Source organism: Maniola jurtina, chromosome 14 (assembly GCF_905333055.1).
Source record: "Maniola jurtina chromosome 14, ilManJurt1.1, whole genome shotgun sequence".
Classification (NCBI taxonomy): domain Eukaryota; kingdom Metazoa; phylum Arthropoda; class Insecta; order Lepidoptera; family Nymphalidae; genus Maniola; species Maniola jurtina.
In genome coordinates, this window is record NC_060042.1 from 167,675 (window position 1) to 189,439 (window position 21,765).

Sequence of the window (21,765 nt, forward strand, 5' to 3'; positions counted from 1 at the left end):
GCTTCAACATATTCAGGTCGCGTCAACAGAACTTGGTTTCATGGAAATGATGAATAATAAACAGCCACGTTTTAGCTTCGGGCTTTTCTTTACCACTAGAAATTTTCTGGAAAATCCGAGGTAAATAGGTAGTTACTTTTTCATTACTTGAGTATCCATCGCAATCCGGCCCGACAGGTCTGTTTATACTCAAAAAATGCTTGTAGCTATTTTTCATACGGCCAAATATCTCTTGCTGACTAAGCAGATAAATAATATCTACGTAGGTCCTACGTATACCTATCAATGTACTCGTAAGTGTACAATATTATTTTCTTGGCGCTGAGTTGGCAATCCTTATTTATATTCCAATGCACGGACTTCCCAAAGGTCAGAGTTATAAAGATAAGGTCCTAATGAAACTATAGTATCAATATAATAAGAGTAGATAACATCCATCATGAGACGAACATTGTCGTGTTTACTTGTGTTCACACTTGTGACTATACTGAGTAAGTAGAACAACATATTACAACAAGTGTAAATTAAAAAATTACATTCCCGACAAGTGTTACAGTAACTAGAAAGAGCTGATAATTTTCAAACGGCTGAACCGATTTTCTTGAATTATAGCTAAGAACACTCTTGATCAAGCCACCTTTCAAACAAAAGAAAAACTAAATTAAAATCGGTTCATTAGTTTACGAGCTAAGATGCTACAGACAGATACACAGATGCACACGTCAAACTTATAACACCTCTCTTTTTGGGTCGGGGTTTAAAAACAACTTATTATAAAAATTTACTAGTAGGAATTTGGCACAGCTATATTTTGGGTTTTCTGAAACAATTCATCAACAGGTCTAATACTAGATATACTGGTGCGCTTTCAACTTGCGTGACGCACGCGCTAACTATCTAGACGTACCCATTCCTGCCTCGTATGCGTCTAACCCTGTGATGCACGCAAACACGCACTTTCTTGCAACCTTTCCCTCGTTTGTGACACATATATGTTTAATTTAAGTTAATACTATGCGCAGACGCATGCGCTACTGCATGCTGTTCCTTTGGCAGCGTACAAGACTCATAACTCAAGTTGAAACACAAGAAAAAAGACTACGGTATTAAAATAACATGATATTGTGCATTCAAACTTACATATTATACCCACCTACTTACTCGTACATTAGAATATTATAAATTCAGTTTCGATGTAGGTATAACTATAGTTACTAAGTTCAGTATCGTAGATATTAAGAGGAATGTGCAACATCCACATAAACTCGAGAGAGTTTCAGTATGTCAAGTAATAAATGTAAAACTAGTCTTTGGTTTACATAATGAATTAAAAAAAAATTATGTGGTCCCTGGATCCCCGTCCACTCAATTGACCGGTTTTATTATAGAGATGAATTAATAAGTACCTAGGTTTTATTTTTTTGTGTCAAAATATTATACTTACAATTCACATATATTTTTTCAATAATTATGTTTGTAGATGGCAGGCATTTTCGCTGCGACTACACATACTTCAACAAAGCGGATGGGTGGCTGAAGCTGCACAGGATCCCCGCGAACTGGCGCGAAGCGAGGCTACGATGCCATCTCGAAGGTGGGAAAACTGTCCTAGCGCCATTCTTTGATGCGTTCTATGCGACAATCACAATCAATCTACTATAACCCTATTAAAATGCGAACAGGCACGGCTTACACCTGCTGCCTTCACTCACAAAATATGTAATCCATGTGGGTAGGGTATTTATTACAAATGTGAAAGTATTTATCTGTCAGTTTGTCCTTGTTTGTTCAATCACGGCGGAATAGAGCGACGTGGACGGATCGACGTGATTTTTTGCATGAATATAGTTAAAGATCTAAAGAACTCATTTATAAGCTATTTTTTATCCCGGAAATCAAAAAGTTCCTAGGGGAACGTAAATACACACGGATGCAGTTAGCAAATAATAATTCCCAGTTGAACCGACCGAATTTTGGTCATTTGTGGTACCTATCTCTGCGTGGAAGATATAGTGCACAATCGGCGAGAGATTCCCTCGACCCGGGAATCGAACCCAAGAACCCAAGAACTCGTCATACATAGTCGAAGTAAAAGGTACCTATACAAATCTGACATTGCCTTTAGTACGCGACAGGTCGAGATGGCAATCGGGGTACGAGGCGGGGGACGCCCCGCACTCCCGCACGTCACTCGCGCTATCCCGCACCGGGTGGGCAGGGTGTCTCCGCCCTGATTGCCATCTCAGCCTGTCACGAACTATACATTACAGTATGAAGTTGCTCTTCTTAATTGAAATACGTATTAAGTGTAGTGTGTTGGGTTTCAAAACCAAGTTTGCCACTAATTCGGGGTAAATTTGTACACGGATTAAGTAGGCCGCAAGATCCCAGGTTTCCCTAAACTTTGTCGAACTTAACAGCAAAGGGCTTGATCGCTGTAACAACCCTTTTGTCTTGAACAAAGATTGTAAATGATTCGACCTCATTTATACTGAGACCTCCGGCGCAGTGTTGAAAGTTCTGATCTTATAAGACGACCCAGGTTAAAGTCTTGGAAACGCAATCTACGGAGTTTATAATGTCTAAATAATTGTCTCTCCTTTGGTCTCTTGACTGCCATGGCTATTTAGCAACCAAACGGCAAAGGCACCCACCTACCAACGATTTAGCCTTCTGGTATGATGCGTATAAAAAAAGATTAACTACATGATAATATGAGCATTTTTATTTTCTTAATTTATTTATTCCATTAAACTTAACTGACTAAATATAATCATTAAATTAACCTTAAAAACTTCGAAACATTTTTCTGAAATATTTCCGTACTTTATTATCTACAGAGTCCTCATCATCATAATCAATACATCGTCGTTCCACTACTGAGCACGGGTCTCCTCTCAGGATGCGAAAGATTCGAGACCGCCACGCTGGCACAGTGCGGATTAGCAAACTTCACACACCTTTGAGAACATTATGGAAACTCTTAGGCATGCAGGTTTCGTCTCGATATTATCTAATACCCTTTCTAGGCTGAAGGTTATATAGCTACAATCAGTTAGACAAATGGAAATCTCTAGGCATTCCAGATCTTAGCCGTAGATTAACTTAACAAGCTTTATAATTGTGTTCCAGGCAGCAAACTGGCGTCACCATTAAACTCACAGCTCGCTGCGGCGATGCGGTCGGTGACGCAGCAGAACGCCTTGACTTGCGGCATCTACACCGGCATACACTCCTCCTTCTCTCGAGGCGACTTCCATTCCGTTGAAGGTAGTCCTTATGTGCGCGCCTCACAGTTGTGACAAACAGCATACAGCGAGTGGGCCACACGCTGGCTGTTTGCTGTTTGTGTATGCTTGCCAACGCTTTGGAGCGTTCCAAGTCAAATCAAATCAAGTCATTTTATTTGCTCAAATGCAAGTTAAAATATTACAATTCATTTGGTATCACCACATTTGCCATGGAATGGCGTGCAAATATGTTACATAGGCACCTCATATTAAGTCCAAACTGTATATAATTGGCAGGCAAGCGATGTGTGGTGTTTGCCTATGCTTGTTGTTTGTTGTTTGCCACAAGCGTGGGGGAGCCTTTACTCGCAGGCCACAGGTTAATTTTATCCTAGGAAATCAAGCCATTATGTAAAATAGATCATTAAGTACAAGGACTTCCACACGCCGCGGCTTGCACCGCTTGTGTCCAACGGTTCCCTGAAAATTACCTGATATTGTCCTTCCAGTGGAAAGATCTGTTAATACTGCACTTTATGCGAGGTTACATTGTAGTACCTTGGGACCTCGTCTACCGGTTCTTTGAAAGTGCCTCACCCATTGCGACTTCAGCTTTGCAGTCCGTTGAGCTATGTCGGTTCTCCTACGGATCCCCTTATTTGTAGATATCTCGTGCTTTCTGTATGGACACCCCCTGACTGAAGAGCTAATATCATCATCAATCTATGGTTGGCTCACTACTGAACACGAGTCTCGTCTCAGTATGAGAAGGTTTTGGCTACAGTCTACCGAGTGCGGATTGGCTAACTTCACAAACTTTTGAGAACATTGTGGAGAACTCGCAGGCATGCAGGCTTCCTCACGATGTCTCCCTTCACCATTAAAGCAAGTGATATTTAATTGCTCAAACACACAACTCCAGAAAGTAAGAGGTGTATAGCCGGGATCGAACTCCCGACCTCCCGAATAGGAGGCTGATATCTTAACCATTATCATCACTTTATAATATGAGCTAGTATGAGATTGTTTAATTTTTGCAGGGATACCTCTATCCAGGATACCCCACACGTGGGCTGAAGGCGAGCCCGACAACCTCAACAATGAAGAGAGCTGTATGATGATGCTGGACAGTGGGGAGCTCGCTGACGTCAACTGCTCGGAAACTTTGCCGTATCTGTGCTATAGGAAAACGACGAGGACTGCCCTGGGCGACTGTGGGACAGTTGATAGTGGTAAGTTTACAACTTTGAAACCGTAGATAAATTATTAGATGTATGTCTGTTGCTCAACCGATTTCACAACGAGAAGGACATCGTAGGATAGGATGGGGCAAAATAAATCGGCGTAGACCTACTCGTAATGGACATTGCGGCTGCAATATTTAAAAGTAGCAAGAATCGTCGGCAGACATTTAAATTTTACAGCACGTTGTATTGGCATAAAATAGACTGCCGTAGGGTATGCTGCATAAAGCTGCAACATTAATGTTTACATTTGCAGCATGTAGCGTTGTTGCTCCGGCGTCAAACAGCCTTAACATGCAATTAGCATTTTTAATTTTTTTTTTTAATTTATAGACTTGACTGCAGTCAGACTACTAGAAAGTAATTATGCAGTTTAAGATGGAGTGTGCTTGCCTAGAAGACCCTTAATGAATAACAAACTAATTTGTATAATAGCTTATGCGCAAATAATCCTGTGCCTTATCTCATAATTACTGTGACGTAATATATCATATGGATTAGGTACCATTTTGGTATAGCAACTTGAGTAATAAATCATAACTTTGCCATCATACTCGTACCTATCTTGGAAATTACAAGGATTTGAGAACTACAAAGCTACGGCCACACCTGCGCGTCATGGACGAGGGATGTGGGACGCGATGCAGGAGCAACCACGAGCCGAATCTACATATTATACCGATGAGTAGTTCACAGCTACGCGACTGTTAGTGTATGTAAATGTAAGCACATGTATATAGATTCGCGTCGTGGTTAACGTCCCGCATCCCACGTTCATAACTCGTAGGTGTGTTTTTCACGTAGGAATTGGTCTGTAACTGGCCGGATCAGTATGACTCCCCTTTTGCGGTACTGGCTGCACGTTTGCAACTTTCCACGACGTGCGGACTTGAGCAATTTCAAGAGAGAGGCTAAACAAGCGTATCAGTACAGGAGATAACTCAGGAGGGTAATTTTGCAGGACTACTGCAGGTAAACCTTCAGGGCCACAAGTCTTCCTCACGTCGAGGTTCTAAAGAGTTTTACATCAATATGGTGATAGGTTCTAAATCAGTCGATGCCATCCATCATGAGCGATAAAATTAATTAATTTATGAACCTCGCAATAATTACCCTGCTGACCAAATGTCACATCTTACCCGTGTTTAGGTCTTCAACGATGATCGGAAGTGTTATGCCTAATTTCAAGGTTGTATTTATTTTCAGAGTACAAGTTGGAGTCTCGGACGGGCAGCTGCTACAAGTTCCACAAGGTGCCGCGCACGTGGTCGCGGGCGTACATGGCCTGCGCGGCCGAGGGCGGCCACTTGGCGATCATCAACAGTGACACGGAGGCTCAGGTGGGAACAGTTTATTGAACTTACAGAGCGATACACGCCTCAGACCAGTTTGGACCTGGGCCAACTTGGGTATTAGGCTAGCTGTGGCTGAAACTTCAGACGAGCGCTGCCTGGACCATGCAATAAATTGACCCAGCCGAATGAACGTTTACGCTGACCTATTGCGCTTTAGGTCAGAATAGAAGATCGATCACCAGGCAAGAAGCTAGGTGCCAAGAGTTATTGAGTTTTTTATATACCTACTGTGTAATTCGTACAATCTTTCACAGCCCCACTATTGACAGAATAATTTGTTAGTAGTTATTTGATAGTAATCACCAGGCGAACAGAAGGTTACAGAAGGTTTGTTGATTGTGATCGTGTTATTCTCAGGTGATTAAGGAGATATTCGCAAAGCATCCAGGAGGTTCAATGAGGGGCAATTTCTGGAAAGAAGTTGCGTTTGTTGGATTCCACGATTGGGGTGAACATGGAGAATATCTGACCATCGAAGGTGAGTTCATTCTTTATCCAACCACCTATATAACCAGGGTCCGAAAATCCACTGATGACGTAAATAAACATTGAACCGGCATATTATTTGATTGATATCATCATCAACACATTTCAACTCATCGCTGGACCACTTTTTTTTAAATTGAGAATAAGTGCCCGCTTTTGTACCAATATCAAAATTGTTGTTGATTATCAGGTCAGACGCTGGAAGAGGCAGGCTACGCCAAGTTCTCTGGCGGCGAGCCCAACAATGCGACAACGGGCGAGTACTGCGGGGCGGTGTACCGCAGCGGACTGCTCGACGACCTTTGGTGCGAGAATGCGTATGCGTTCATTTGCGAGAAGAGCCCTGACAGCTTGCTCTGTGACGATAATGATCAGCAGTAATAAATTAATACAGCGTACATGCATTTCAATTTTAATCCTGAAAAATGTTAGAAATCTATATTATGTACAAAAAGATTTGTCCTGACTGACTGATAAGCTAAGCTGATTCCAAGCTCCTTGGACTGATCTATCAACACTGCCTAAACCGCAGGCCGCCAACTTGACATATTGATAGTTGGTTCCTTTTATAACATAGGTGCTCACTGCTCATTACGAAAGGATTTTTTAATATTCCTCCCTAAGGTAGGTACCTAGTTTAGCAGGGGATGATAGTTCTTATGAAAGTCCATCATTTTTAAATTATATCTATGAAAATTGATTTTTGAGATTTGGTTAAAAAGAAAGAAGTGTTTCAGAATTTTTAGAAATTTTATCCCCAAGAGGGTTAATTAAGGAATGAAAGTTTATATGAAAGTCCTATTATGACGTTATGTCTATGAAAGTTGGAATTTATACTTTCGGACAAAAATGAATGTCATACGTTTTTCAATAATACGGGTAAAACGTAACGTAAAGATTCCGTTGGTAGATGCTCCCGCATCCCGCGTTCCTGACGCGCAGGTGTGACTGTCGCTTTAGGTTCACAATTTTTGTTTAAAGTTTCCAAGTAGTATCAAAATGTAACATTTATGTTGAAATGAAACCTTGTGGATGTACATAAAATAAAACACAAGGCATTACAAATCTTTGTGATACAACGTAAGCATGCGATATGCACCAGTCGCCCTCCAATACTTATATTACAGTACCTAATAAATTATTGATTGACTATATATAATTGATTGATAAAGAAAGTGAAATTTTTACCTTTCATCACCTGTAAATTACGAATTCGCTTGAAACAGTCAATAGAATATCTAATCATTTAGAACATTCAAAACTTCAATATTTCCTTTTGTTTAACATCGGAGAGCTATCAATTTGTGGAAATTTCTGTGAGATGAAATTTATTCAGCGTTGATATAAGCTGAGCGCTAATGGGTAGTTTTTAGAAGGTGTGTGAGTTTGATTATATAAAAATATGCTTAAATCTTAACTTTAGTGTTTTATTAACTAATTATAAAACACTACCAATCCGGCCTACGACATTCTTTCTGATTCTGAGAGAAAACCTGTTTTCAGTAGTACGCCGGCGCCGGTGGATTGATCGTGATGAAGACCGCGTCTCTCCTCGGGGAACGTATTGATTATTGATCAATCAATCAATCAGTTTGTTCAATCAATCAATCAACGTATTGAATATTATGGAAAGCGAACTATACGCATCACATGGTACTCGTGATGTTTCCAATATTTCCCACCACCTCTTCAGCTATTTCTTTGATGGCTATTATTAACTTTTGAATGAGAATCGAAAATTTAATGACCATGCCTTTCGAGCTTCCTTTGTTTTAACGAAACTCAAATATTCGACTATTTATTTTACTGTATAACTAACTTCTGCCCACGGCTATATTTATCACTTACTTTTATTTAAACTTTCACTTTAACGATGAAGGAAAACATCGCGAGGAAATCTGCGTGCTTGAGAGTTCTACATAATGTGCTCACAGGTGAGTGAAGTATGCCAATCCGCCCGACTTCTCATTCTGAGAGGAGACTCGTGCTTAGTAGTGAGCGGTGATGGGCTGATCATGAAGATGATGATGATTAATTCTTGCGTAATTTCAATTCATTGTAAGAGCGATTACGCACTGCATCCGATCCGCATCCGTGAAAATACGCTCCGAAGTAGTCATAGAACTATTTGTATGCTAGCCTACGCACTATAGCTCCAATTTCCGTCATCCGAGTTCTCTCCGTCATCCGTGAGAGAACCTTGGATGTGCCTCGGATTAAAATCGGACGTATGACGTCTAGATATGACAAAAGATGTCCACTGAATAGCTTGGATTTGGATCAGAGATCGGATTAGGGCGTAAGCGAAATCCGAGTTCGGTCCTAATTTTTTATATGGGATATTTATTGGGACTGAGTGCGTAACCGCTCTAAGGCCTACTAGGACGGGATCGTAAAGGCGCGTTGATCGTGTAAACCGACGGACAAACTTTACGTCCGTCCGTCCCGTTTACAACACACCTAAACTTTACGACGAGCAGGCTTTTGCGTGCACGTACTAAACTAGTTAAACTTTCCACATTATATTTAACTAGTTGATGCCTGCGTGGAAATAGGTTTTTCATAAATCCCGTGAAAACTCTTTGATTTTCTGGGATAAAAAGTAGCCTATGTGTTAATCCAAGGTATAAATATCCATTCCGAATTTCAACCAAAGCTATCCAGTAGTTTTTTTGTGAAAGAGTAACAAACATGTTGGTTAAAACTCCAACGCGACAACCCTGCAAACAGCTGATCGTGGAAATGAAATTGTAAAACACTGTTGTGAAATCGAAATCGGTAGAACGCTTGACTATAGCAGAAATAACGAAAGAATCTTTTTTTATTTTGTTTATTTTATTTCTATTTTTCATATACCAAAATCATAGTTACAAAGTAATAATAAATTAAGTTAGATTGGGAATGCTTATTTCTACACAGAGATTTCTCCCAACTTTCTATGGCACCATTTGGTAGTAGTACCTGTTCGTACTTACCTCATTTGTCATGTTATACGATTACTCAAACACGCTGTATAAAGTAGTGTCAGTTACTATGTTAGTTCAAATGTTATTCGCCGGGCGGAACAGTCGTAAAATTGTCGTAAACCATAAACGTTGTATAGTTTTAGTGCTTCTGACGTAAAGACTTACCTAGCGCATTTTAAGCTGCTAACGAGATTGCCGTTGCGATGCCCCCGGCATCGTAACGGCGATAGCCTAGAGGTTAAGACGTCGACGTCCAACTTAGGGGATTCGGAGTTCGATTCAGGGCACGCACGTTATGCGCATTATAAGCAATTAAATATCACTTGCTTTAACGGTAAAGGAAAACATCGTGGGGAAACTTTACATACTTGATTTCTAGATAATGTTCTTAAAGGTGTGCGAAATCAACGAATTCGTACTTAGTCAGCGTGGTAGACTATGGTCCTCTCATTCTAAGAAGAGATCCGTCCTCAGTAGTGGGCTTGCGATGGGTTGGTGATGATGATGATGATCGTACTGGAACACCTAATCGCTTGGCGACACGACTTTGTAGGTAGGAGGTAACCTGGCACGGCCGAATTTAAATTCAACTAGGTATCTTATTCAATGTAGGCCAATAACAGGCACTTAATTAGATCAACGGATAGAATCTAGACCACAGAGTAAGGACTAAGCCTAGTGATTCAGCGAGGCAACAGCGCCAGTGAATTGGGCACCCTTTGGTGACCACTTGGTGTTTGTTTGTTGGTTAGTCTTACAATCAACGCAACGGAGCAAGCATTCGCCGTGAGACCTTGGCTCTTCTTATTTCCGAACCAGTGGTAAATTATTTGACGATTCAAAAGCACTTGTAAAAGTTTATTTCAATAAAAATCTATTCTATTCTATTCTATTCTATTCGAGGTTCCACAGGAATTTTAAAACCTAAATCCACGCGACCAAAGTCACGGGCATCATCAAGTATTTCAAGTGAACAAAAGTTGACAGTAAAATTATCTCAAAGATAATGAATAATAGCAGATAATATGAGAAGAAACAATTTAGTTTCTCAGTTTCAAGCTTCTACGTGTATGGTCCAAGTTTACGGACGGAAGCGGAAAAAGGTGATATTAGGTACAGTATTCGCACTTAACATTTTTTTATTCCATTACTAGTTAGCCCTTGACTACGATTTCACCTGGTGATAAGTGATGATTATGTGTAACGAGCTAACTCGGAAAGTTTGTAGCAGTTTTTATAAAAACCCATTATTGGTTATACACGGCGTCGTATCGGAACGCTTGGTGGCACGGCTTTGTCACTGGGTTAACTAGCCACGGTGGTGGCCTCCCACCAGACCAGACCTGCGGGGTGATTCGCTAACTCAGTGTTTTACACTGAATGATAGCCACCGAGATCATTTGACATTCTACATCGCTGCTTTGCGGAGTGATATTCAAATATTTTTTCGTAGAAAACCTTCAATCAATTAAAGATTAATTTTAAAGGAGCTCGATGGCTATCATGCAGTGTTAGATATTGAGTTAGCGAGTCAGTAGGCAGAGATAATATTTGGACCTACCGGGAATCAAACCCGGGACCTTCCAATTATAAGACCGCTGTCACTCAGCGCTGGGCGCTGCGTTTAGGAGATCTGTTCATGAACAAAGTATTTTCAATTTTCAAAGTAAGATAACTATATCAAATGGGGCGTCATATACAAGAGCTTTCACTGGGCATCCTAAAACAGATTTTTTTTAATTTTTATGCATAATAGTTTTTGATTTATCGTGAAAAATGTTGGAAAAATACCCGAGTACGGAACCCTCGGTGCGCGAGTCTGACTCGCACTTGGCCGGTTTTGTTTTTCATAATGAAGCAATTTCCGAGCAAGTGGGAGAAAAATCTCTCACTAAGAACTGTTGTCGCAGTCGCTCGTGTGTTGCTCCACGTTCCCCGCACTGTCGTAATGCAGTGTTATCAGTCAGGATTATCCGCTGTACAACTTGCAGCTTATTGTTTTATTTCAAAGTCACTTATATACTTGTCTTTGTATTTATGAAAATAATGTATAAAAAAAAATCAGAAGAAAAATAAAACTGACTTCAAAAACCACAAGCATTAAAAAGTAAAAAATTTAAAAAGCGTTAGTAGACTGGTACCTACCCTAACTCTAATGCTCAGGCCACATTGAGGTTAACGTCAATGCCCAACGACGCCATAATTATCGTGATAATCAACGTGTTAAATTGAGTGGGGACCACACTTGAACGGTTATGGCCAAACGGCATTGTAAACGCCGTTGTACGTTGATCGTGGCTACATCTACGTTTAACGGAAACGCCGTTGAACATCGCGTTGTTGGCCGTTAGACCGATAGATTCTACAGAGCCGTGATAGCTTAGTGGTTAAGACGTCCGCCTCTAATTTGGGAGCGTGGGTTCGATCCCGGGCACGCACCTCTAACTTTTCGGAGTTAGATATCTTAAGCAATTAAATATCGCTTGCTTTAACGATGGTAAGCATCGTGAGGAAACCTACGTACCTGAGCGGTATCATCGTAGCTAGATTCGAAATAAAGTGGCCGAGCTCGAGTGAACGTGTTCAGACTTTTCATGTTTCATTCGTTCCCATCGCGAGTAAAAGACGCGAATGCATTGGTTCACTGATGAATGCGTTCATCAATTTTCATTTCGAGTGAAACATGCCGAATGAAAGACAGAGCAATGAACAAAATATGAAACGTCTGATATTTTAAAATTAAATTCTAAAACACGTCACAGGAAACATGAAAATGATATTTAATAACATATTTTAAATTCTTCAGCGCAGGACAGGGTTATACCTAACAAAGATAACTTTTGTAATAAGTTTTCGGGATACATATCGTGAGGAATTCCCTCGTGTTTCGCATGAAATCTGTTATTTCTCATTGCATATGGAGCGTGCTCCGGCAATATTGCACTGAGTTTTGTATATTACATTTAACATTTGCATTTTATACGCATGCTGCTTTCGACCTAGAAAATCTGGAATTAGGTTTTGCTCATTTTCTATTTTATAGATTCCGTTAGAAATAAGGACATATTTTGTAATATTTAGTATGCATAATATTACGAATTTTGAGTGACTTGCCTTTGAAACTAATGCATTTATAAAATTAGGTATCAAGATACCAAAATGTTACAATATGCATTTAATTTATATTATACTAGCTGTGCCCGCGACTTCGTTCGCGTGGAATAGTGACCGCGCTTTATATAGCCACGGACGCTCAGGCGCGAGGCGTGGTAGTACGTACTCTGTACGTTAAAAATGTTCGCCGTGATTCTTTAAATTGACATAACTTTTTTATTTATGAACCGATTGACATGAAATAAACACTAAATTCTAAGTGAAGCTTACTACAATATATTAGTGAAAACCGTATCTAAATCGAATAAGCCGTTTCTGAGATTAGCGTGCACAAACACACAGACAAACAGACAAACAGACAAAAAAAAATTAATTACAATTTCGGGTTCGGCATCGATATAATAACAACCCCTACTACTTTTTTTTTATATATTTCCATTGTACAGACACCACTTTTCTACAATTTTATTATATGTATAGATAGATATAGATAAGCAATGTAAGTCCTTGTACCTCAGTTCAGTAAAAAAAGAACTTGATAGTAATAGCAAACACAGTTTCTGTTTATTTTACGTCATCTATTAAATACTAGCCCTTTACCGCGACTTTGTTCACTAATATAATTGTTAGCTTAGAACAATGGGGCATAATGTAGCTATGTATCATTGAAAGAATTTTTAAAATCGGGTCATTAGTTCCGGAGATTATCTCCTACATCCAAACTTACAAACTTTACTTCTTTATGATCACCATCACCAACCAACGGACGTACGCTGTTGGACATGAGTCTTTTGTAAGAATCCACCTATTGGGGGTCTCCCAACGCTGTGCTTCCCGATGCGAGGTCGTGATTCCAGAACCTCGGGAACCCAACGTCTATCGATTTTTGTCGGACAATATACTACCTACTGCCACTTTATCTTCGAAGTTCGCTGAGCTATGTCAGTTACTCTGGTTCTTCTACATATTTCTTCATTTCTGATTTGATCACGTGGAGAAACTCCATGTACTTCTCTTCAAAACATTAATGTAGAAATGCATCTAATATCTAGGTTCTAGGCTCAATGTATTCAGAACAAACACCGAGGCTGCGATACGAACTCAATTTCGCACCGCCAAGGTGCATAAACTAGGTCACAGCTGGAACAGCTGTTTGTTACTTAGTACCCTATTAAAGAGCTGTACATATCTTGAAATAGTTAATTGAAACGCTCATTTTGGATGCCCGTGACTTGGTGGTTAGAGCGCGTGGATGCTTACCAAGGTTTGCAGGTTCTAATCCTAAAGGAAGAATTCAGTAGGGGGCTTAGCACGAGTTTTTACATTTCAATAACGTTGATAGAATAAGACAGTCGAAACACAATTTTCCTCGAGTTGATTTCGCAAAAATAGTTCTTTCAAAAAAACCGACCTTGCCGAGCTGTAAATTTTGAACATTTTGCGGAAATAAGGTACCAATATGATAATAATACCTAGTGAATTAAATAAAAAAAAAAACCATCTGTGATCTGACACCTTCCGTGGCGTGCGCTGCGATAGGTATAGTCCGCGACAAGTTGAGATGGCAACCGGGGCATGGGGCGCGGGGGCTGTGCGGGTGTGCGGGACGCTCCTCCCCGATTGCCATTGCAACATGTCGCATAATATACCTACCTAGTTAAAAGTTACACAAGATACTTACAGGAAATACAATGTACCTATAGTGGAATAGTTCCTCTTTCGTTGGAAGCCGGGGCGGGTCGCTAGTTTACTATAATTTCCTAAACCAGCGGCGACGGCTAAAAATAAACAGTATCTACTTAGCCAAAATATCCGAAATGTTAATTCTTTGAAAGTTGATATTATAGAATAGTTATAGTTATAGCAGCAAGCTTAAAACTTTTTAATAGGTTCCTATGTTCTAAGTTGACAACAGCCATCAAGTAAAATTAATATAGATATTTGATATTTTTATAATAATTTCTGAAACTTTGCTTCAGGTTAGAAGATGTCTTTTTCTAAGACAAGATATTATTATCCAATTAACTCTGACAGATCTTGTAGGTACGTATTTTCGCGTTCGTTTCGCTTTCGTAATTATATATTTCGCTGTCATTTCATCTAACTTTTATGAACAATGTTTCGATATTCTTCCTCTAAAGAACCGACTTTGGATCAGTGTTTTTACGTATATAATAATGTAAGTATATAATAATGGAATCTAAAAAAAAATAGCTCACATACGAATAAGCAAATAATTTAAAGATGACATGAATGAATTGGTTGCAAAATAGATTCTTTTACATGTGTCTCAGCATCCATTTAAATATCCTAAATCAAAATTGGTCCATCAGTTGTGTAGTTGTCTTACTTTGAAAATTGAAATTACTTATCATTTGTTAATAAACAATTTTTTTGTGTGATGTAACACAAATTCACGGTTTTCAGATTTTCCCCCTTACCTGTGCTATAAAACCTACCTAACTGCCAAATTTCATAATTCTAGAATCTAGATCAACGGAAAGTACCTACCCTATAGGTTTCTTGACACACGCGACAGACAGACAGACAACGAAGTGATCCTTTAAGGGTTCCTTTTTCCTTTTGAAGTAGGTACGGAACCCTAAAAAATACACGATGCACGAAACCCTCCTTTTTTAAGGCGGTTAAGAAATGGCATATCTACTTAGCACACGTATAAAAATTTTGGAATATTCTCTAAAAAGATTATTTAGGACATTATAGCCTTTGGGCCCTTTGGACTTATTCGAATAGAATGGTTATTGAACAAGAAAATATTAGGGCATCTACAGAGATAACTTAACCCCTATACAGTTAGGTCAATGATTTGTGACCCTACTGAGTTGACGTTTTCGGCCATCCCCGACCAAATAGGCAATTTTGGGGATAACATGTCCAGTCCATATTTCAGGTCAATCTCACCAAATGTGACATCGAGTGAGATTATTTTCTTTAACGGATATTGAACTATTATGTTGGTACGCCATTTTTTGACTTGAAATATGATGGTAGTATTTTCATTCTACTTTTTTTTAGCTAAGCTTTTTGAAGCTCGGAGTCACAAACAGAATAAATTAAAAGTAATAAATAGAGGTGTAAGTTAGAAACATATTTATCTATCAGTATTATTAACAGAGCCTATTCCTTCATGATTCCTGTGACATTTTGGGGCTGTAGCTAGACAAACACAGTTATTCCATTTCTGCTATTGTATAATATTCAAGACATTTTAGCCCATCACTCTTACTTAGATATTCACAACTCGGTTCTTATTCTAAGATTCACAATCAATAATAATATCATTCTCTACATCGCCGCGTTTCCACACAATCGATTAATCTCATCTGCTGACTCAACTGTCAAACCCGCCACAGACACTCACAGCTGACATCAGTGTAATGTTACCTTCGCTAAAAAAAAGTGAGTTGTCGCCTCGTTTCTAACAGTCGTCCATCCTGCTCCAGACATGTCCCCATGTCTGCCTCAGCTCGGCCTTCCAACAGAGGGTAATGGCCTCATACCCTCAATTCGATACGAGCAATATAAAATACCGTAAAATACAAGTAATATGATCAGTATGATAATAATTTCTCTAATCGATCAAGGCTAAGAAAGTTCGATTTAAGTATTATTTGTGCTATGCACAAAACAAATGCCAATGAGACCTACCAAATACTAGTAATGGTACTTAGGAATTGCGATCAACATCGTTAATTCTACTTATTGTCATGAGTACACAACAAATCACACTAAGATCAGTAAATAACAAATAAGTTCTCCTGACCTGATATCAAAAAAAAAAATCTATGATGTAGTTATTATGAATAGGTACTGCGCTTACACAAACAATTCGCACTAATATAATCAGACATTGAAATCAACCTAATTTATATTAATACTTGATACAAAGTAAGTATAGTGACATCAATAGTAAAATAAAATAGCTTTAAACAGAACAACAACGAGAATGGAAAAGATGGACAGTAAATATCTAAATATATAATTTTTAGGTGCTAGGTTCTCTATGGGTTTAAACCCTATCACGCGGTGTGATCGTTTTAAATTAAGGTAAGTCGGTCTGGCCTTTCTTTATTACAGTGATTAAAACAAAAGAAAGCTAATCCCATATAGCGCCCTACTGCAACACAAATTACAATATGTTCAATAATATAGACAAATGCTACATAAACAAATGACAAATATTTGATATGAGTTGATTTTGGTTATCATGTGTTTGTGATGTTTCCAGAATTTACAATTTGACTACCGTGGATTGGCATTTAACTAATCTCAAGTAGATAGTACTTACTAATTGACACTGTTAATAATACATTATATTATTAAGAATTGAATTATTGAATATTGAACCTATAATTGAATTGAGCAAACAATAATATGGTTGTAAGACTATAACCCTATCTTTTCAAAATTTAACGAAACATGAATCCACGTATTGATAATATACACAAAACAGACTCATAGTGATCTGCCAAGGTGCTGGTAATCCCATCTTTTCAAACAATTTAGATGACTACAGTTAATTTAATATTATTATTAACTAAATAAGTCCCACTGACGTTAGTCAAGACATTAAAAAGATAATTTTAATCATTATGTTGATTTTAGTGATCGTGCCGATAAAACCATTATTACACAGTTGCTACCCGCGGCGCCATAAATCATCGTTTTTTTTCTTTTCTTTCCCCATCCTAATGCCTCGCAAGCAACGAGTCCTGAGCATGGCACGATATACCTAAATCGTGTAACGTACAATAATTAAGCCTAATTCCTGGAAACTTCCACTCCTGTAACTCCTTGAGCGCGTAAGGATGAGCGATGCTAGTGACCCTCGTTCTCCCCTGACACGGTTAACATGAATGCGGTGATTGAGGGCAGACAGTACCCAGCGCTGCCCCACCCGTCGCCATGCTGGGCTGTGCGTCGCCGCACCGGTCACCGTCCCGTGTCTCGTGCCAGCATATGGGAACAAATGAACGACAAAGATGTACCTAGGAAATTATTTCGTGATACATTCGTGTACTGACACGCTTTGCTAATATGTCAAGACCCGTACATAAATACCTAGTGGGTAAATAACTCAAGTTTTTGTGCACGAACTGTCTATATAGTCTATTAGTAATTATTATAGAGGTTACTCGGAATTTACTTTTATTTAGGAACAAGATATTGGCGAGATAGCACGAGTTGACTGCAAAGATGTGCATATACTCTATTCCTCATAATCTTTTGTTTTTTTTTTTAATCAGGTAAATATAAAAGATTGAGTTTATCTATAATCCAATATTTCATCTTGAATCAAAATAATGACATTCCGTTTTCCAAAAATTAATATTCTATGAGCAAAAGTAAACCCTTACTGACACTAGAAGCACGGTAAGAAAAACTATGAACACGTACAATACAACGAACCGATACTATTAGCACTTGCAATCAGCATGTTGTTTTAGGTTTACTTTAAAAGGGCATATATAATTTCAGCTACAACGTACAGAATTCAGCAAGTATTAATTATTGTATCATTACTGAATACGTCAAAACTTTAATTTTAATGTAAGTAACCCTCGCACATCAGTGAATGTTTAGCGGAATACATAAAGTGATTTCCAATCATAAAATCCAATTCCATACTGCCCATTCTGCGAATAAATGTATTAAGACCAAAAGAAAAATAAAAGACACCCGTTCCACTTGGCGAATTTAGGTCAGTCTCCCTGTTCTTCATCAAATTAGTTTAACTGGCACCTGCCACCATAGTGACCCGATCTGTTGCTGAAGATCACTGTCCGATCGCATCTAGATTATCGAATAAGGTTTTACCAGACTATTATTAATCGTCATTTTCCCGCCGCTCTGTTGGCCGTTTCCCAGTTCGGTCGGGGCACGACCCATTGTTTACATCAGACCTGCCAACTCCAATCTGTCCTTCTCGTTTCCTTACTCTTGGACCAAAAATCAAACATTTCCACTTACCCTATTATGTCACACCACGACATTTAAAATCCAAAATTTCCATCTGCCATAATATGTCACACCAGGGCATTTAAAATTGATAATTTCCATTCACCATATGTCACACCTGGACATTTAAAATCAATAATTTCCAATCGCCATATGTCACACCTGGACATTTAAAACCAATAATTTCCATTCGCCATATGTCACACCTGGACATTTAAAATCAATAATTTCCTTTCGCCATATGTCACACCTGGACATTTAAAATCAATAATTTCCATTCGCCATATGTCACCCCACGACATAGTCAGTACTCTTCTCTCTCACTTGTTCCCACTTGGACCATGATTAGTTTGTCATGTTTAGTTTTGTGTTATTCTTTGTACGACCTCCTCATAGGCACTTCCCCTTGCACCTCATCATAGGCATCGCTAATCTGCAAATCATTGTATGTTAGAACTAAAGAAAACAAATGCATATCTATTTTAATCATCCCAGTGTATTGACTGAAGTCATGTTTAAAAAGTCTAGGAGTAATAATCACATTGATGACAATAAACGCTATAACATTTTCCCAAAATTTGTTTCCCAAGATACCCGCTGAGAGCGATCATGTAGAATCAATGATAGATAAAAGTGTCACCGATTATGTCATAAGGCTGTATCCTATTGAGCAGGTAGTACCCATTTCAGTCTCCTATTCCTCAGAAGCCTCATATTCTGGTAGGTATTCCTGCCATAAAACCACGAATACAAAATACTAATACTTAGTAAGATCACCTTGATATCCGTCCTGTCGCCTACGGTTATACAAACCCGAGAATAACGATATGACAAAACTATGTTTAAGTATTCTGAAAGTTATGATTTCCAGAAAATCTCTATTCTAGAGCATCCTCGTGTGTCAATAAACTATTACAAGAAAATACATCGCAGGCCCCGTTATACATACCAGTGGCACAGCTTCATATCTCTCTTTTGTTATTAAAGATATTGCTTAGTTCTGTACCCCTTAGCCCTCTGACAATCAAGGCACACATTTTCCCAAAATTTCCTTAAACACCTGTATTCATAACAATTAAACTTCGCAGCTTAGTATTTCTTTCTTTTTCTAATCTATTCTTGAAAACTTTTTAATTACTTATTTGGTTGTTGAATTTGATTCACAAATGTCATTTCACATAGGTAGGTATATATTATTATTTATTCTCCATAACTACATTGACATGTGTTTATTTATTCAGTTCATGCTGTTTGTAATAATTAACTATGCTCATATACATACTTTGTAAATTCAAGAGAATGGTCAGTGTGATATCCGTTAATGTATAACCGTGCGAGTCACATGTGGTCCCGCATCATCTTGAGTAGGCATCTCTTATCCGTAAAGTCGACTGAGGTCGAACGCTCTTATGATCACTCACATACTAACAAAGAGGCCACTACTATATATACATATATATATATATATTTAATTTGTTATCAGATTAAGGCTTAATTAAGATGATGTCCAGTTCAAAAAGCCGACTAAAATGTCACTGTAGGTAAAATGGTACCTATTTAATACGCAACCCTAGTCAATATGAACCATGCCTCTATGAACTTATGTAGCCAGACTTAAGGATTACGTTTACGTCACGTACGTAAGTGTTTTATGAATTAAATTAATCCCTATAATATGACATAGACTATTGCAGCCATAATATTGCTACTACAATTGACAACAGTAAGGTAAGAAAGAGCCTTAAGCTAATATCCAATGGGCATTTGATGGATCTATGTGGCTATTATCAATCGTATCAAATAATTTAATGGCTTGAATGACAAACTCAAGTATTCAATTTGATTATGCTCAACATCAGTTTAATAGTTTGGTTCATTTGGCCATGTCTTAACCCTGCTAGAAGATCTATAATGATAATTACCTTAGTGCCTATAAAATCCCAAAAAGAACCCACGTGCACGACCTGCATATCGTTATCGTATCAGTATGCTCTACTTAGTGACAATCGACTTATAAAGTACATATCTACTAATCATTCACTCATAGTTCCATGGAATGACTTCTACGGAAGGGAATGACAATAATACACCTCCTGATAATAATGGGTAGGTAGTGAATTAATTAATGTTTATACCATTTGACATTCGCTCCATTTATGGCATTTATTCAGAGCCGTCTTTAACCTATTGGAGGCCCTGGACACATTAGTATAATGGGACCCTTATGGTCTTGACAGAGTACTATCTTCTTAGGATAGGCAACGTACCACTATGCACATATACCAAACGTTGAGGTGCGTCTTGAAGGTTGTTCGAATTCGACATAGACTTGTTCTTGACTATGAATTTCGACCATGGAAGTAGTAAGTATTTGGTTGCGACCTACTTTATCAAACGATATAGGTTCTTAAAGCTATAATGCTACGGCTCTTATTCCAACTTATTTTGTCAATTTGACTATCCAACTGTAATAATAATAATTAATTGCGCGTCATTTTATGAACCGCATGTAAATTTACAAACAAATCATTTATGAAATTGTATAATTAACTACCTACCACCATATTTGAACGCCGCTACCGCTAGAGTATTGAACTTTTGAAATAATTTCTATCATCCTTTGTAACACACATTATGCAAATAAGGAATTTCCATTTCTTACAAAGAGTAAGGACAACCAGAAGGATCATATACAAGTCAGTCTTGATAACATTCTCTAGAGTCTTTTATTAACATTTGATATTTATTTTTTTGAATTGAATATGTTTTGGCAATAAAGATCGCGGGCCCTGGGCGCGTGCCCGGAGTACCCAGTGGGAAAGAGAAGACTGCATTTATTTATTTCTGTTGGGGTTGAGTTGCCTAAGGTGACACAAGCCGGTGCTTTCTTCATACAAACGTAGGAGAGTGTGTCACTATATTGTTTAATACGGTCCGCTCAAAACTTAGTAGTAATTGATTTATCTCGTCACTATCCAGGTTTATTGATGTATACAACATTGGAAAGATATTAATTTTTAAGTTGAGAGCCTCAACAGATTCCTATTTTAACACTCTAAAAGTAGGACAACTTTGTGTGTAAACAGATAAGATTAGTACTTAGAATGAAACTGCTAAAACAATTTGACATTAGACATAGTTTATTTACTCATTAGTTGGAATAACTTATAATATAATACTTTTCTCAAACAACTGTTAAACCCTTTTCGCGCCTGATTACGGAGAACATCATCGCGCCTTTCACCCAAAACACTCGACGCCGTGCGGATGGTGGAGGAGAGAACCAGCCAGTGCATTCTCACACTGGGGATCGCCCTCTTACACACCATTAGGTGAAACAGCAACCAGATCACCCAAATTGCCCCTACCTACCTATATTTCGTTTTGCCTT

At 38.5% G+C, this 21,765-nt stretch overlaps 1 protein-coding gene across 2 annotated transcripts; it reads left to right on the top strand.

The window, feature by feature from the left end:
• Positions 1-358: 358 nt before the first annotated feature.
• LOC123871559 (hemolymph lipopolysaccharide-binding protein-like) lies at positions 359-6,713 on the top strand. 2 transcript variants are annotated; one of them, XM_045915431.1, is made up of 7 exons: positions 359-491; positions 1,481-1,594; positions 3,133-3,270; positions 4,271-4,462; positions 5,681-5,814; positions 6,187-6,307; positions 6,506-6,713. In XM_045915431.1, the coding sequence occupies exons 1-7, from the start codon at positions 440-442 to the stop codon at positions 6,694-6,696; spliced, it is 942 nt and encodes a 313-aa protein (XP_045771387.1). In that variant the 5' UTR covers positions 359-439; the 3' UTR covers positions 6,697-6,713. The 2 variants fall into 2 exon arrangements, with proteins under 2 accessions (XP_045771387.1, XP_045771388.1); XM_045915432.1 differs by lacking the exon at positions 1,481-1,594 and having other exon boundaries at positions 424-491.
• Positions 6,714-21,765: the final 15,052 nt, after the last annotated feature.